A 17,267-nucleotide genomic window follows, 5' to 3' on the forward strand; every position below is an offset into this window, starting at 1 on the left:
TTCATTTTTTTCTTAATAGATGTCAAATCAATATTATTGATTAATTTAAAAATTTTAAGATAAAAATTTGATAAAAATTTGTAAAAATTATAAATGATACTATAATTTTTCTTTACTTTACACTCGCTATTAATATTTTGTGTGATTTTATTTTTATCTTTTTATAACTTTTTTAATAGAATTCAACTTTTCAAATATTTCTTATAAATAATTATAGCTTTTGTTTGGACATAAATTAGAAACACCAACATCAGATATGATTATATAGACAAATGTTCAATGGGAGTGAATAGTGGATATTATTAAAAAGAGGATCATGCCATACCAATTCAGTCAATGTCCGCGTCGGATTTTATGAGATAAATAATTATGGACAGTTTGATACTGAACAGCATACTTGTGAAATGCAAGTAATTTTATTTAGGAAAAGGGGAAAAATAAAACAGTATAGTGTGCAAAAAAAGAAAAAAAAATAGTAAATTTTTAACATAGCAAAGCTCTTTACGTGTTTCTGGTGGAGGGTGGCAATCTTTAGCCCATGCACCAAGAAATCATATTATTGCAAAACAAGAAATAATCCATCGAAGAAAGAAAAATTAATGAATACAGAAAAAAAATCAACCCCACTTGCCATCGTCAATCCAAAAATAGAAGATAAAAATTAAGCTGTTTAATAACCATTAGAGACTGAGTTAGGCTCATCGGTGAAAAAGAAGGGTCCCACGGAGTAAAGTTTCATCCTCTTCTGATTGAGAACTCGGAAATCAGAAAGAGGAGCGCCGCTAATGCCTTTGTTGACATCCGCCGGAACATTACAGGTCTCCGATGGGGAGCTTTCAAGAAAGGCCTTGCACTCTGTGAGCTTCAACTGACTGTCGTCGTCAAGGCCTAAAGGAGACAATGGTGCAAAGAAGTAACCTTTTGCATCGGTTTCTTCGCTACAAACCGAGTGAGTTTTCTCGTACCCATTCTCGTCAACAGCTAGACATGTTATCCTCACCAAAGCTCCTGTGCTCATGGAAAAAAAAATGAGCAAAAACATGGTGAGCTGAAACTTGAATTACAAACGATCTTAAAAATGTGTCAAAATACAATGACACTATTAAAACAACAACATGGACTTAATATGCATGCTTAAATTATAATTATCTGTGAAATATTACCTTGAATTGGATTATACTTAGGACCCGATTTACATAGAACAAGCCCTTGAACACCAATGGGGAGAATTTCAGGCTTTAGTGGATACAAGTCTGGAACCTCTATGCCATAATGATCAGCATTTTCTTCTCCTTCCGCCTTTGGTTTAGCAACGTATGGTTTTCCACCATAACTAGACTCTTCTTTTTCTTCTGATTTTGGTTTGTAGGAATCTGGCTTTGTGCTGTAATTAGGTTTTTCTACCTCCTCTGATGACTCTGGCTTTTTGTTTACTTCTGGCTGTGGTTTGTAGAAGTCTGGCTTAGTGCTATAATCAGGCTTCTCTTCCTCTTCTGACTCTGGGTTTTCTTTTTCTTCTGGCTGCGGTTTGTAGTTCTGTTTAGTGCCATTATCAGGCTTTTCTTCCTTTTCTGACTCTGGCTTTTCTGGCTGTTGTTGGTAAACTGGTTTTCTGCCATCATCAGGCTTTTCCTCTTTTCCTGACTCTGGTTTTTCTGGCTGTGGTTGGTAAACTGGTTTTCTTCCATAATCAGGCTTTTCTTCCTTTCCTGACTCTGGTTTTTCTGGCTGTGTTTGGTAAACTGGTTTTCTGCCATAATCAGGCTTTTCTGAGTCTATTGGCCCTGGCTTTTCCTTGTCTTCTGGCTGTGGTTTGTAGAGTTCTGGTTTTGTGCCGTACTCAGGCTTTTCTTCTCCATCTGGTTTTGTACCATAATTATATGCTTGGTTTTTGGATGAATCATAATTGTAGTCATTGGCAGTGGCGATGACAAGCAGTGACAAAAGAAGCAACGAGGTAGTGAACAAGGGAGAGGTGACAGCCATGTCTAAGACTGTAACTATGTTACTGTAAGCACGATGAGAAGAAACACAATAGGATGAAGTGCACGGGCATTGGGCAAACTTCATTGCTTTTTATATACAAGAAGGTTGGTGTAATTTGCCAACGATTAAGAAATAAAATAAACAAGGCTTAAGATGATTTGATTGCACGATGGCAAAGCGATTTGCAGACTTGGGTAGCACTAACTAATATGACATGAACATGGTCATAGACAACTGTGTTTTTCTATAATCACGCACATAAACCAGTGCTTGGAGCCTTGGACAGACAGTACATGGGGCAATCTTGGCTTGAGATTGACGACCTATATTATCTCATTTGTTGGAAATCAGTATTCATCGTATCGTACACTAAGTGTCAATTTTTCTTTTTCACATGGAATTTTGTGTTTATGCATTTTAATAATTGCAAACTGGAAGCTAGTCAAAAAGTATTCCTTCTCTTCTTTTTTTTTTTTTTTTGCCATATGTGTATCACGTGACTACATGAGTTATACACATTCTCTTACCAGTTTGGGAACCCTTTTATATATGATCATTTTCGTACATTTTTTATAGGGATGCAAAATTATTGCAGACCAACCAAGCAACTCAAGAACTATTTGAATTTGAATTTACTCAACTTTATTCGCTAAATGGAAAAAAGTGCTAAGATTAAGACCCTTTATAAAACTGAAGTCTAAATATAATTATTTAAAACTCATAAAGTATAAATATATTATAAGATTTAAATAGTACTATATTTCTTATATATTAAATTATATTTATACATATACATATTATTATATAAACAACATTAATTCTTAATGAAATAATTTAGCAGGCAATTATTAAAAGTTTATTTCTTTATTTTCATAAAATATAGATATTTTCATGCTCAATCGAGTTTAATATATCATCAAATGAATTTGACTTTGAATTTAAACACCAGTTTAACAGGAGTATTTAAGATCAAGTCTAATCTAACTTGTAATCTTCAACTTATTATCTATAGGTGGCAATAGGATGAGTTTGGGTCGAGTTGTCTACATGTTCGAGTTATTTTAGATTTAAATTTATTTCAAATTTGGATCATTTCAGGTTCACATTGTATTGGGTTTAAATCATTTTGGTTTTGAATTGTTTCAAGTTCTAGTGAGTTCAAACGAATTTTTAAGTCATTTTGTGATTTATATATATTATAGATATTTTATAAATTTGACTACAGTAAATAATTTCTTTTTTCGTAATAGATATCAAATCAATATTATTGATTAATTTAACAAATTTAAGATAAAAATATGATAAAATTTTGAAATTGAAAAATATTTGTATAAATATAAATATAAATGATACTATAGTTTTTTTATACTTTACACTCATGACTATTGGTATTTTTGTGTACTTTTACTTCTATCCTTTTAAAAACTTTTTAATAGTATTCAACTCTTCAAATATTTCTTCTTATATATAATTATAGCTTTTGGCTTGGACATAAATTAGAAACACTAGCATTAGATATAATCATATAAAAAATGGTCAATCAGAGTGAATAGTGGATATTATTAAAAAAAGGCACCAATTACCGCTCATAAAGAATACTAACTTAAAAAATATATATCATTCAACGGTCAATTAATGGACGTACATTAATACTTAGAAATTATAAAAAGTCCAAAAAAGTCATGATACTTAAATATAATTGATATAATATTATTCTAATTTTAATATTTGATCATTTTCGTATTTTGATATTAATCGAGAATAAAGATATTTGGGTTTTTTGATGAATAATGTAATAAATTTAATTAATCAATTAATTTGCATGACATTAATTAAAGTTTAAAATTCTAATATTCAATTTTGAAAAGGTTGGAGATATTATTTATATAATTGTATAATAATTATAAAAAATATTATTCATTAAATTTTAAAACTTTTCTTTAAAAAAATTAATCGTTTTATCATTTACTCAATCACTCATTTAAAAAAATATTTAATTATAGTTTAAATATTGTGAACAAATTTAAATTTTCACAAGTTTTTAATTGGATCAGTTTCAAGATTCCAATAGTTGCAGGTTAAAGTTGCTTTATGTTCAAGTTGTTTCAAGGTCTAAGGGTTTTAAGTTTGGATTCTTTTGATTTCTTATTTTTAATTTTTCAAATAATTCAGATTAGATTGAATTCGATCTTTGATATATTTATACGAGTTTTCATATTCAATCAATTTTGTCAATGTATACAAATTCAAATAAATATGTAATAATCAAGTTCAAATTTATTTTATAACAAGTTTATTCGGTTTATATGTCGTACGTATAATGAGAATTATGCTATAAATTTGAGGAAAAGAATTGTAAGATTGACAAGATTCATGTTAGGGGTCCACAATTGAAAGCCAACATCACCTCGCTTACGTGACCAGCAAGTCAACCATCATGGCATGCCCACGAGTTAAGCCATCCTATGTGCTTAGTGGTTTCCCACTTTCATCAACTTGTTAGTTTAGCATTGACGACAATTAATTATTCATGGGTGAAATATTGCTTACGGCCACTGCCAGTTCATGCTTGCTATCTTGTTATTGTCAAGATTAACTGTTCTTGCCATTGATTTTCAACTAATGGACTCACCAATCTTTGCCTAATGAATTCAAGTGTACATATTTAATTAATTTTATTACCTCTTCTGTATTACTTTATTGGCCTCGAAGTGTTGATGTTTCCCGGCATTTACCCAATTTCAGGTTGAGGTAACATAGTTGCCTAATTTAAACCAGAAGCACTGGTCTATAAGCATACGCTTCCGCTGTTTAATTTATAAATACCTAATTTAATCTTTAATAATTCATTAATTAAAAAGAAATAAATGATGATGATAAGTGTATCGAAAAATAACTAATAAAAAGTCGTAAACACTTCCTTCCTCTCGTGGGGGTTTTTTTTTTTTTTTTATGCATATGAAACAACTATTTCCATTAGTTCTGGAAGGAATTAATATATAGCTCTTATAATAAATCTAAAAAGGATAGGAACTATGGACCTGATGATCTAATATATTGATCCAGAATTTTCCTCCGAAAGAAAATTCCAATCTCGAAATGTAACAAAAGCATGGAATAAAATTAAGCTCATGCAGCCTCCAATTGCAAGCCATTCCCCAAAATACTATTAAACTACCACTTGCTTAAATCATTTTCAGCCATCTTATTTGATCTAATCTACTAGTCCTTATCTTTTAAAGGTCCAAAACTTAGACTTCACTCTATTCTCAACTTGATTCCTTGTCGTTGAAATGCCTGTCTCAAATGATGATACGAGGAAAGTGTTGATCTAAAACCAGACCTTCAAGTATTTGCTAGTTGATCATCAATAAATAAATAAATATAGCTTTAGCCTTGGTGGCTTAATATGTGACTTTGATGTATCAAACAAGAACAAAAATTAACAATTATCAATCATTCCTTCATTTCTAACGAGATCAGATTTAATAAATAAATTTTTTTATAATTATTATATTCTTTCAATGTATTAAACATCATCACATTAATTGTGAACTACTTCATTTTACGAAAATGTTACAATAAATTTTAAACTGTCCGCATAACACTTGTTAACAAAATTCTAGTAATATTAATTGTTTTCAAACTTTTAATTTTGATTATTAAAAGAAGAAATTTTATAATGACAAATTTGATAAATGCAATCAGAATTGGCCAATGGACATGATTTTGTGGAAGACTAATTAGAATATTTAGAAGACAATATCCTTTGAATAATCAAAATCTCAAATTCAAATTCTCTATTTTTTAATATTTTTTCTCATTATAATACTTTTAAAATCTCCTAAATTCATTTCTTTAATTACATTCAATTAAATTCCTCTATTTTTATTTTAGAGCAAATAGATCTTTTTGACTAATAACTAATGTCACTTATTATTTTTTATATCATATAACATGATGTTGATATAAATTATGAAAACACCACATGATCGTATCATTAATTCACATCGACATATCACATAATCATTTACTATAACATGTTAATATGTTATGACATGATATGAAATGATATTTGATACTTTAATTAATAATTATTAATTAATAATTAATTAATAAATAAATAATTATGAGAGTTTGTTTATTCGAAAATAAAAATACACGAATTTTATTAAATTTAATAAAATATAAAAATTTATTTAATTTTTTTGAATAATTTATTTTTTTGAAATGTTATGCTTATTAACATATATTTGTATGTTTAACTTATCTCAATTTTACACTCAAACATTTAATTTATTGATTGATATATGATTCTTACTTAAAAAAGTAGAGTTCGAACTTTTTTTTTAAATTCAAAAAAAAAAACTTACTTCAATTTCACTTTCTATAAATTCGGGATAAAAAAAAATACTTGCTCGCCACGCAAAACCCAAGCAACGCTAATAAAATTCCGAAGATAGTACCTTTTGTACGATGAAATCAAACTTAATACACTGTACATAAAAAGAAAAAAAGAGAAGGGAGAGTAAATCTTAGGAAAGTTCAAAACCCCCAACTTGTATTTACTGTCGCGCACCCTCCTCTGTTTTCCACCCACTACTTAAACCCCAGCTTCTCCTCTTCTTATCTTCATTCTTCACTTATTCAAAAATTCCGTAAAACCCTCCTTTCTTATTCCTTCGACTTCGAGATTTCCTTAAACCCTTATCTTTTTTGGCGTTGTCTTAATTACCACTCTCAAGTTTCCCAAAGCAGTCATAACCCTGGTCGAGTAGTTCCTTCATTTTGTTTTTGAAGAGATGTGTGGCGGTGCTATCATCGCTGAATTCATCCCCCGGAATCGTGGCCGCGGCGTCACCGCTTCTGACCTCTGGCCTTTCGCTAAAATCAATGGCTTTAGCTCTGATCTGAGTCAACCCAACCCTGATGCTTCATTCTCCCACTTCAAAAGACCCCAACCCCAACCGTCCTTAGGTACTACTATTTCCTTTCCGGCTTTTGCCCATTTGGTTTTCATTTTCATTTCTAAACTTTCATTTACTTGTGGTTTCTGATTGTTGAAATTGGTTTTTAAACAGGTGATGAGCAAGTGGAGAAGAAACCAAAGCGGCAGAGGAAAAACTTGTACAGAGGCATAAGGCAACGACCCTGGGGCAAATGGGCAGCAGAGATTCGCGATCCCAGGAAAGGAGTTCGTGTTTGGCTCGGCACTTTCAACACTGCCGAAGAAGCCGCCCGAGCTTACGACAGAGAGGCCCGCAAAATCCGGGGCAAGAAGGCCAAAGTTAATTTCCCCAACGAAGATGACGCCTTCTCCGCCGAATATAATCTCAAGCACTCCAACAACCATCAAATAAATAATAACCATAACTCAGCTGCTGCCTGGAATCCCAGCCCCAACTCAAATCCCTCTATATACCAACAGCCCCGTGACAATAATCTCAGTAATTATGGATTCAATTATGACTTGAACCAAATTGGCGGTTATGCAACTGACCCGATTGTTATATCTGGAGAGGAAAATTCAGGGTCTGGTTCAGAGGGGGTCAACTCCGGTGATCAGAATGTGAACTTTTGTTACGTCGCAATGAAAGCGGAAGAAGAAGAGAAACGAGAAGCGCCAGTGAATGAGGCCGTGGTGGAAGTTCAAGACGATGATATCGAAGTGCAGAAACTGTCCGAGGAACTAATGGCGTACGAGAATTACATGAAATTCTATCAGATTCCGTATCTGGATGGGCAATCGCAGACCCAAAATGCCGTAGCTCCTCAGGAGAGTGTTGTCGGCGAACTTTGGAGCTTTGACGATGCTGCCGTTGCTGCACCTGTGACATCATCAACGGCTATGTGACGACGTGTGTTTACTGTTTTTTTGTTTTTTTTAACTTGGTTGATCTTTGGGTGGTGTAAATTGGGTGGGAATCGATGATTTTGGTCATTAGTTCTTACTTTGTTTTCCTTAATGATGTAAGTTTAATTTTGTGAATTTGGACTAGACGAACTTCCATGTAATTCTCAAATTTGTTTCTTTATGTTTAAAATTATGAAATACAATTTTACTTGAATGTTTTTCACGCCGCTTATCAACTCAGTGACTTCTTAAGAGGCATTTTACTTGCCCGTCTTTAGGCTCAAAATTTTCTGCACGATATGGGATCATAAAAGAACTCTCAATTTTGATTGCATAATGTAAATAAATACAGTTAAAGAAATTTTCTTTTGATCACTTAATTTATATTTAACAGTTTAACTACTGGTGTAATAAAAAAAATAAAATAGAAGATGAGGAAGAATTTTTAGAATGCCAGGAACGAGCATGGGTCCCAAATGTCAAAAGCCCGACATGAAACGTGTGTGACTAGGTGCAAGGAGGAGGACGCATCAAAATTGGCAGAGATGTTGGTAAAGTGAAAGGGACAGATAATCAGGTAATCCAAGCTGCGGCGCTGGCGGTTTTGCGGTTACGGTTTTCAGCGTACAATCTCTGTCTGAAACATTATTTCATGTCCACTTGACAGGTTCGTTTTCGGCTCACGGTTTGAAGCCCATAGATTGAGCGTCAGAGTCTTGTACTTTTCACCCGCCTCTTCTTCTTCTACCTACAACATTTCCTAGTTCGTAGTTGTAGTACGCAAGTGCACTTGTACTACACCTAAAAAATTCATCGCCAAAACATGTACTAGGCCACTAGGGCAGTAGGACATACGTTCATAGTGCCAATAACCGCGTGGCTTGCCCACCACGCTTCATATAGCTTCACTCCTCCATTTGTTTTAATTTTCATTTTCTTAACCTTTTTCATAAATTCAATTCAGTAAAAGTTGTCCACGTTCATTCCAAATTAGAAAAGAACAAGGTAAAAGGATGAAATGGTCAAAAAAAGAGGAAATCGATCTATTAGCCTATTTTCTAATCGAAAAAAAAAATCCAAAGTTCTGTTCTCTTTTTATGGAATATTTATGTATAGTCTTGGCTGACGTTGCTTAGTAATGTCTTTAATATATAAGTTTAACATAATCCATAAACGAATTTACCTCTAGATGCATTACTTTTTGCCACAATTTTTATGTGATGGTGAAAGTGAACTCTCTGTTCCATTTTCTAGATTATGAGAAAATTCTTTGCCTTTGGACCAGGATCTTGATTTGAGGAAAAAGTCGCCTCTAGGGATAAGGAGAAGATCAATTCTTCCTCTTCTTTTTCCATTTCTTTCCTATTTTCTCTTCCCGCAGCAACTGGTCTATGCGTAATGACAAAAGCAATCATACAGTACTAGAATATTACTACTATCTTTTCATAATTTGTTTTTTTCTTACAGAGTACAAGTATCTTTTCGGCTTCTTCAGTGTTCATGAAGTCCTTGAAAGTCGCTAGATAATCACCTGGGCCGTCTGATTTCTAAGTGAGCTCAGAACAATAATATTATTGGGTCTGTCATCTAAAATAGCCTGCTGGGTTACACAGTATACAACAGGGCCCAAATTGCTAACGAAACAAAGAACCCAAAACTGAAGGTGCTGAATTTCAGACTTACCGTGCATTACTGTTAGCAATAGTAGAACTAAGATTTCATGTTTTAAAAAATGAAAATAATATTTGTAAAATAATTATATTAATTATATAATGTTTGTAAAGATAAAATTATAAAAAAAATTTAAAAAATAAAAGTAAAATTTTAAAATTTTAAAACTTCAGAACCGCAAGACCCTTCCTAGCCTCCTCCCTCCTTCCGTTAGTATATTTTTCTCGAAAAAGGTCGTCCTTTCTACACAGATAACGGACTGAGATTCTAGTTCCTGATTGAGAGAAATATGAAATCAAACTTGGATCACTAAACATGCAAGTTTCTGGAAGTGGGTCTTATCACATGTCCAAAAATGGTAATAGCAACATGGTAGTGACATAGACAATAAATGAAGCGATCAAGTCACAAGCTTTGTGGTTGTATATGGTGCTTCAGCTTGCTGTCACTCTCCTACGTAATCCATGTCCAGACTAGCATTTGAATTATGAGCATAAGTTGAGGTTTTCTTTGAATTTAAGTAACCTTTGTGGTAATAAATTAATAAAGCTGCAGCAGTAAGCCAATAACCTAAAAAAGTACTTATCTTATAAATATCAGAGCCCAATTCGGATATAATCAAGCAATATGCGACCACTATGTTTTCATTAAATGAACTACACAGCGTGATCCCATTTCAGAGTGAAAATATAAGCAAATTTTGTTACAAAACGCTATTATATTTCCATATTACTATTTACTAGCCATTATGGCTAACAGCATGAGAGCATTAACTCTACCAAAAAAAGCCTATCTCCAACGAAAATTTTGTTGGAATACAACGCAAAAAGAAAATCCGTTGAAAATTTTCAACAAAAATTTCATTGAAAAAACACTGCAGAAAAAAATTTCGTTGGTAATTTTCAACGGAATTTTCGTTGGAAAAGAAAATTCAGGGGAAAAAATTCCGTTAGAAAAAAATCCGTTGGAAATGGTGTTCCAATGAAAAATTCCGTTGGAAACTCAGTTCCAACGGAAAATTCCGTTGATAATTTTTCTGTTGGAAATGTTTTTTCAACGGAAAAACCTATAAAATTTCTTACAGAATATAATAATTTCATTAACAAATAACACTTATAACAAGATAACATACTTCTCCCCAATAGGAGTTATACGTAATCTGTCGGATGAATCTACAGGAGTACGTAATCCCACACTCAGCTCTTGACCCCTTGGCCTTGAGGATGTGTCATATACACTTGCACCTAAATCAGTAGATGGGGATTTACGAGAATCATGAGTAGATGTCTCATTGTGAACTTGCTCTGCAGATGCACCCAACAAAGAAGGTGTCTCAAATGGCACATCATTATAGTCCTGCTGCATTTGTTGTTGAATAGATATATCAGCTAACGTACTGGCATTTGTAGGCAAAGAGATACTTCCAAGGGCATTTGTTGATCTAGGTCTCGGTTTTGAATGTTTCCCTTTAACCATCGCTCCTATAATAATTGAAAGTTAAAAATCAGACACAAATTATTTTAAATAAAATTTAATCAACGTATAAAAATCATTAATTTACAATAGTGACAAGTATATTTTCATTTGTTCAGTCAAAGCTGCAATTATATAGTATTAATTTAAACATTTATATATATATATATATATATATATATAATTGATGTTATAATTTCATATAATGTCAAGATTTTTTAATATTATAAAATTAAAGTTAACCAACTATGTAACAAAAAATATAAAACCAATATCTTATATGCTTGCCATCATCAATCACTTTCAGAATAAGCAAACTCATGTTCTTCATTATTATCACTATCATCATTAAAAGTTTCACAATCGTCATCTTCAATTTGATCTTCATCTTCATTTTCATCTCTTTCCATGTCATTTTCTTCATTTTCATCTCTTTGCAGGTCATCTTCTTCATCTGCAATCAAGAGATTCACCTCTTCATAATCACCACTTGCTAAAACTATAAAGTCACTAAGTTCTTCTGATGGAGTACTAGTAATTAAAGTAGACACAGCTTCTTGGTATACTTCTTCATTCAAATCAGTTTCATTTTCTCTATCTCCACCACTATGAATGTGAAATCTACTCCTAGCTTTTGTTTTAAAGATTGCCCACCAATCACGTCGATTTCTTTTGGTTGATGGATAACTACTATAATAAACTTGGTGAGCTTGTGCAACTAAAACAAATGGTTCATTAGTGGCAAGTATTGAGTTGTATTTAATTTCAACAAGACCATGCAAAGGATCTACCTTAATACCTTTTTCAATGTCAAACTAATGACACTTAAATAACACAACTCTATTTCCCATACCGAAATACTCCAACTCGATTATATCCACTAAAATACCATAAAAATCACGCTCATGATCATTGTGAAAACTCCCTTTTATGCAAATCTCATTATTCATTATTTTACGATTTTCGCCGTAATCTAGGGTGTGAAACTTGAAACCATTTACAAAGTATCCTTTGTAACACCTTATCATACGTCCTGAACCATAAGAGATTTCAAGTAAACGTGGGTCAATTTCATCCTTACGTTTTGCAACCTACAAACATGACATACAATATCCAAAATTAATAATACATAATTATTGCGTCAATGTTACGAAAAGTTCAATTCTAATTTACATAAACTTACATAATTTTTAAACTATTTCACGAATCTAGCATCACGTACTTTCTCCAATTCATCTTCTGATACATGCATAACATCTCATTTCACAATGTCATCAAATATCCTATCATCACATCCACAATTTTATGAGTAAGTTCATTCTTACGATCAATCATTTGAGTTTATGCTAGAATGGTACTTACTTTATATATGGGAGCATCTCTTCACAATTCATTAACACATATAGCTTAGCAGTACAAAACTCATCCTCATTTAAAAATCTAGATTTATCTAAAAGACCAAAAGCTCGCCCAAGATGAGTGAAAATTGAAAGATGACCCAAAGAGTCAACATCTCCCCCATCATCATTACGTGACACTCTATTTAATCTTGTTCGCACAGTTGGTTCAAAATACAATGAGCAAAACGATGATATTTCCTCGATAATGTAAGCCTCACATATAGATCCTTCAACTGATGCTCGATTTTTAACTTTCTTCTTCAAATGTTTAAAAAATCTAAAAATGAAAATAGTCATCAAACTTATAAAGGACCTTAAACTCTTGTCTTAAATTATTAGAAAACAAATAACAATTATAGTACCTCTCAAATGGATATATCCATCGATACTGGACAGGTCCACCAACCTTTGCCTCGTAAGGTAAATGAATAGGCAAGTGTTCCATACAGTCAAAGAAACCGGGAGGAAATATCTTTTTTAGTTTGCATATAGTTTCACATATTTTTCCTTACAAAATTTCCATATGATCTACAAGTATTTCAATTGTGCACAAATCCCTAAAAAAGTGAGACATCTCAGTAATTGCATCCCAAATTGAGTGAGGCACCATATCACGCAAGACAATTGGCAGCAATTGTTGCAAGAAAACATGACAATCATGACTTTTCATTTCATAAAATTTGCAATCAATCTCATTAACACACCGGGACATGTTCGACGCAAAACCATCAGGTAATCTCAATTGTTTCACCCAAGCACAAACATTTCTTATTTCCTCCTTATTTAAGGTGTACGCAGCCTTAGGCTTGTAAATTTTTTCATTATTTTTCACCAATTCCAATTCTTGCCGCTTGCAATACACCTTCAAATCTTGTCGTGCCTTTAAGTTGTCGTTTGTCTTTCCTTTAACATCCAACATTGTGTTGAATATATTCTCGAACACATTACGTTCAATATGCATCACATCGAGATTGTGACGAATAAAAAGTGTATGCCAATAAGGTAGAGCCCAAAAGATACTTTTCTTCACGCAATTATGACTTACACCATAACTCGAAATCTTTTGGTCACCACATTTTGTTCCGAATGGGAGATGAAGAAGCGAATTCAAACGATGTAATATTTCTTCACCTGATAATCGAGGAAATGGTAAGTCATGTTCAACTCTTTTCGAATAAATTTGTCTCTCTGCCTCCAAAAAGGATGATTAGCTCGTAAGAATTGCCGATGACAATAAAAAAAAACAAGGTTTCCTACCATGATTCAACATGAAAGATTTAGAATGTTCCATGCAATATGGACATGATAATCGTCCATGAGTACTCTAGCTTGACAACATACTGTATGCAGGAAAATCATTAATTATCCATAATAAGGCTGCCTTTATATTAAAATTTTGTTTCCTATATGCATCATACGTGATAACTCCCTGAGTCCACAATACTTGCAACTCATCTATTAATGGCTTTAAGAAAACATCTATGTTTTGACTTGGATTTTTCTTCCTCGGAATAACCATATTAACAAATATATATTGTTGTTTCATACACATCCATGGGGGTAAGTTGTACACACAGAGCATTACTGGCCAGACAGAATAAGGTTTCACAGTTGGTCCAAAAGCATTAAAACAGTCAGCACATAACCTTAGTATGATATTTCGAGGTTCCATTGCAAATAACTCGTGTGTGGTTGAAGTGTTGCCAAGCCTCACCATCAACAGGGTGTCTAAGGACTCCATTATCCCTTTGGTTTTACGCATGCTACATCATATGTTTAGCAGTTTTGGAAGACATATAAAGCCTTTGAAGCCTGGGTGTCAATAACAAGTAACGCAAAATCTTGTTTGGTATTTTCTTCTGCTTTTTCCCACTTCATTTCCTCAGTTTATACCGCAGATGCCCACATATCATACAATATTCAAAATCCGCAGTTTCCTCATAAAATAACATGCAATTGTTTTTGCAAGCATGAATTTTGATATATCTCAGGCCAAGTTTTGCTACCTTTTTCTTCATTCTACAAAAGTCAGTAGGTAAATTTTCATCTTATGGCAACATATTCTTTATTATCTCCAATAGTGGATCAAAACATGATTCACTCAAATTATACTCTGACTTAACATTGAAAAGTTACGACACAACTAAAAGCGTTGTGTGCTTTGTGCAACCTGACCACCAAGGTTTCTCTGCATTACTTAACAAAAAGTAAAAGCTAAATGCATTTGGATTTGGATCTTCTTCCACAAACCTTGACTCATTTTCATAACCATGGCTGAAAGCACCTTCTGGACCAATAGCATCCCTAACCATTCTAGTATATGGATTTTCTATTTCCTCTCGATATGTAGGTTCCCCGTAATCATGTTCCTCATAACTAGCATGTGTTTCAACTTTATCTCTACTTCTTGATGATTGTCCAACATCATGTTCTCCATGTAAAGTCCAAATTGTGTAAGCACCAGTAAAACCCTTTAACAAGATGTGCTCTGTCACCTTACCGAAATCTAGAAACTTGTTGTTACTACATCGAGAGCAAGGGCATCTAATTTTATTCTCCCATTTAAAGGTAGAATTAGAACGTGCAAAATTAATGAATTCATTAACTCTATTTACAAATTCATCTCTAATGAATCCATCAAAAGTTAAGCGACGGTACATCCAAGAGCGATCTCCCTTCATTTTGTAATCCTAAGTATCATAGAATATAACGGTCAAGAGTAATTTCCACTGTTGTTTATAATAAAATTTGTTAACAACTACAATCCAATATTAATTTTTAATTATTATTTTAAAAATTAGTAACATCTGATGATACTATAAATGATTTCATACAAGAATTAAAATAAAAAAACAAGATGGTATACAAGTGTAACTTTATAAACGAGTAAATAAATTCATATTCACGAGCTTATCTATGTATTAATGAGTGTCATGTATCCTATAAAACCAAGTAAGTGAGAAATGACGAAAACTCTTATACTTTTAATTTTGGACTCAACTTAAGCACAACCAATTGGACCTGACCTCATGATAACTTTATTATGATAAAACTAATCAATTTCCAACATACGCAAGGATTTGCCAGTATTTTTAAAGTAAAGAGTTTATATTTTTGGTTGTACTGCATGTCTTTGATAAGAGATAAAAAGAGCATGAATAGGTGGGAAACAATATAAAGTATTTAATTTGAACCATGAACCAATTAAGCCTTAAATCAATTATGCTAAAGTTAATTCACGTGGTTTTTATCAGAATAAAATTGTTCCAGATTTTAGGTTTGGGGGTAATGTTGTTCTTTTCGTATGTCTTAAAAGTGCAATACATCCATGAAAGACAGTATTATTCTTCAATATACACCATAAACAAAAATTAAGGTAATAATAATAATAATAATAATAATGAAGATAATAAAAGAGTCCATCAAATTAATAAGGTAAATAAGCAATCAATCCTGACTATTTATGGCAATTGTAAATACTGGGATGGGAGGGTAAAAAGTACCTGTGCTTAGTGACACTGACAGAGAGTGTTTGAAGATGTGGACAATAACAATAGAAAATGCAAAGATGAGAGAACTAAAGCCGAGCAATTGATTTAAGCAGTAAACTTCTGAACCATTATGCTAAAAGAGATTTACATGAGGAAAGAGATTTACAATAAGCTTTAGAAAACCAAGTTTTTCCAACAGCAGTGTTTAGCACTCAAAATCAGGCAACAATGTCAGCAAATTGTATGCTACTGAGATTTTTTCTGTACTGTACACTGTTTTTTCAAATTGTAAATGTACCCCTAAACAAGTACATAAGCAACAATTTGTAGCAATTTGATAGCCACTAATAATATTGGTTTTATTTTATAAAATATTAACTAAGGAAACAGTTGTTCCTTCTACGTTTACAATCACAGAAGTTCTAATATGTTGATTTTATTGAAAGATCTAAACCAGAAAAACAAATGTCAGACTTATGATTGAAATTGTGGTATGTATATAACTACATATTTTACAATTTTTTAGCGTGTATATAAATTACATATGTTCTTTCATCAAGTAATGCATGGTTCATGAACAATAGAATATTGTTTATTAACTTGAATCCTGTACAATATCAGTAAAATTGTTAAATAAGTACAAGCCAATAACATTAAGGTAGCTAGTTCGGTGCTAGACGTAATAAATATTTTCGAGGTTTCATGGCACTAAGAAACATTTCAAATGAAAACAACTTAATCGAAGCAGAATGCAAGGCTTACCACATATAAGGCGGCCTGACTTCCGTTTACAAACCCTCGCGTGCCATCTATTGGATCCAGTATCTGCATCAAGTTTGTGAATTTAACCATGTAAATAAAATACAGATCCAAGCATGATTCAGAATACCAACAAAAATTTGTTCAGATTGCAGGCCCATTTATTTTTTTATCATTTACCGTGATAAAACTGAATTCTCTCTCCTAATTCCCATCAAGGTGTAGCTACAAAAGACGAAGTGCAATTTTAAACGATGCATAAACGGAAAAGGCTGAGACTAGCAACAGAAGGCACTTACATCTTAGATATATCCCCCAACAAAATGTAAAATTGATAGTTACAAGTGCAGAAAAGAGAAGAATATATTCCAAGATTAATCCTGAGCAACAATTGCAGATAAAGTAGTGGTTGACAAGTGATGCCTAATAAATAAACAAAGACTAAGGAAATGCGGTCCACACTTAAATAGTTAATTACACAATGTTACCAAGGGAGACTGATAGGGTACATGAGCTACAAGGATATAATTACAACCAAAAAAACACAAGGAATGTTAAGGAATCAATGCACTGCACAACTTATTGAGCAAAATCTCGAAATAATGTCTGATTCCACTAAGAGTGATCGAAAGT

The 17,267-nt window shown here is 32.6% G+C and overlaps 3 protein-coding genes across 3 annotated transcripts; 1 reads left to right on the forward strand and 2 right to left on the reverse strand.

Moving 5' to 3' along the window:
* Positions 1-397: 397 nt before the first annotated feature.
* LOC18613615 (uncharacterized) lies at positions 398-2,179 on the reverse strand. The gene is made up of 2 exons (XM_007050943.3): positions 1,164-2,179; positions 398-1,008 (listed from the first exon to the last, which is right to left on the reverse strand). The coding sequence occupies exons 1-2, from the start codon at positions 2,068-2,070 to the stop codon at positions 671-673; spliced, it is 1,245 nt and encodes a 414-aa protein (XP_007051005.3). The 5' UTR covers positions 2,071-2,179; the 3' UTR covers positions 398-670.
* Positions 2,180-6,608: 4,429 nt separating this feature from the next.
* LOC18613616 (uncharacterized) lies at positions 6,609-8,063 on the forward strand. The gene is made up of 2 exons (XM_007050944.3): positions 6,609-6,963; positions 7,068-8,063. Exons 1-2 carry the CDS (start codon positions 6,789-6,791, stop codon positions 7,838-7,840), a joined length of 948 nt encoding a protein of 315 aa, XP_007051006.3. The 5' UTR covers positions 6,609-6,788; the 3' UTR covers positions 7,841-8,063.
* Positions 8,064-10,587: 2,524 nt separating this feature from the next.
* LOC18612086 (uncharacterized) lies at positions 10,588-16,842 on the reverse strand. Its single transcript, XM_088802901.1, has 3 exons — positions 16,815-16,842; positions 16,638-16,700; positions 10,588-10,992 (listed from the first exon to the last, which is right to left on the reverse strand). Exon 3 carries the CDS (start codon positions 10,985-10,987, stop codon positions 10,625-10,627), a length of 363 nt encoding a protein of 120 aa, XP_088659027.1. The 5' UTR covers positions 10,988-10,992; positions 16,638-16,700; positions 16,815-16,842; the 3' UTR covers positions 10,588-10,624.
* Positions 16,843-17,267: the final 425 nt, after the last annotated feature.

Source organism: Theobroma cacao, chromosome 1, assembly GCF_053813885.1.
Source record: "Theobroma cacao isolate CCN51 chromosome 1, ASM5381388v1, whole genome shotgun sequence".
Lineage (NCBI taxonomy): Eukaryota > Viridiplantae > Streptophyta > Magnoliopsida > Malvales > Malvaceae > Theobroma > Theobroma cacao.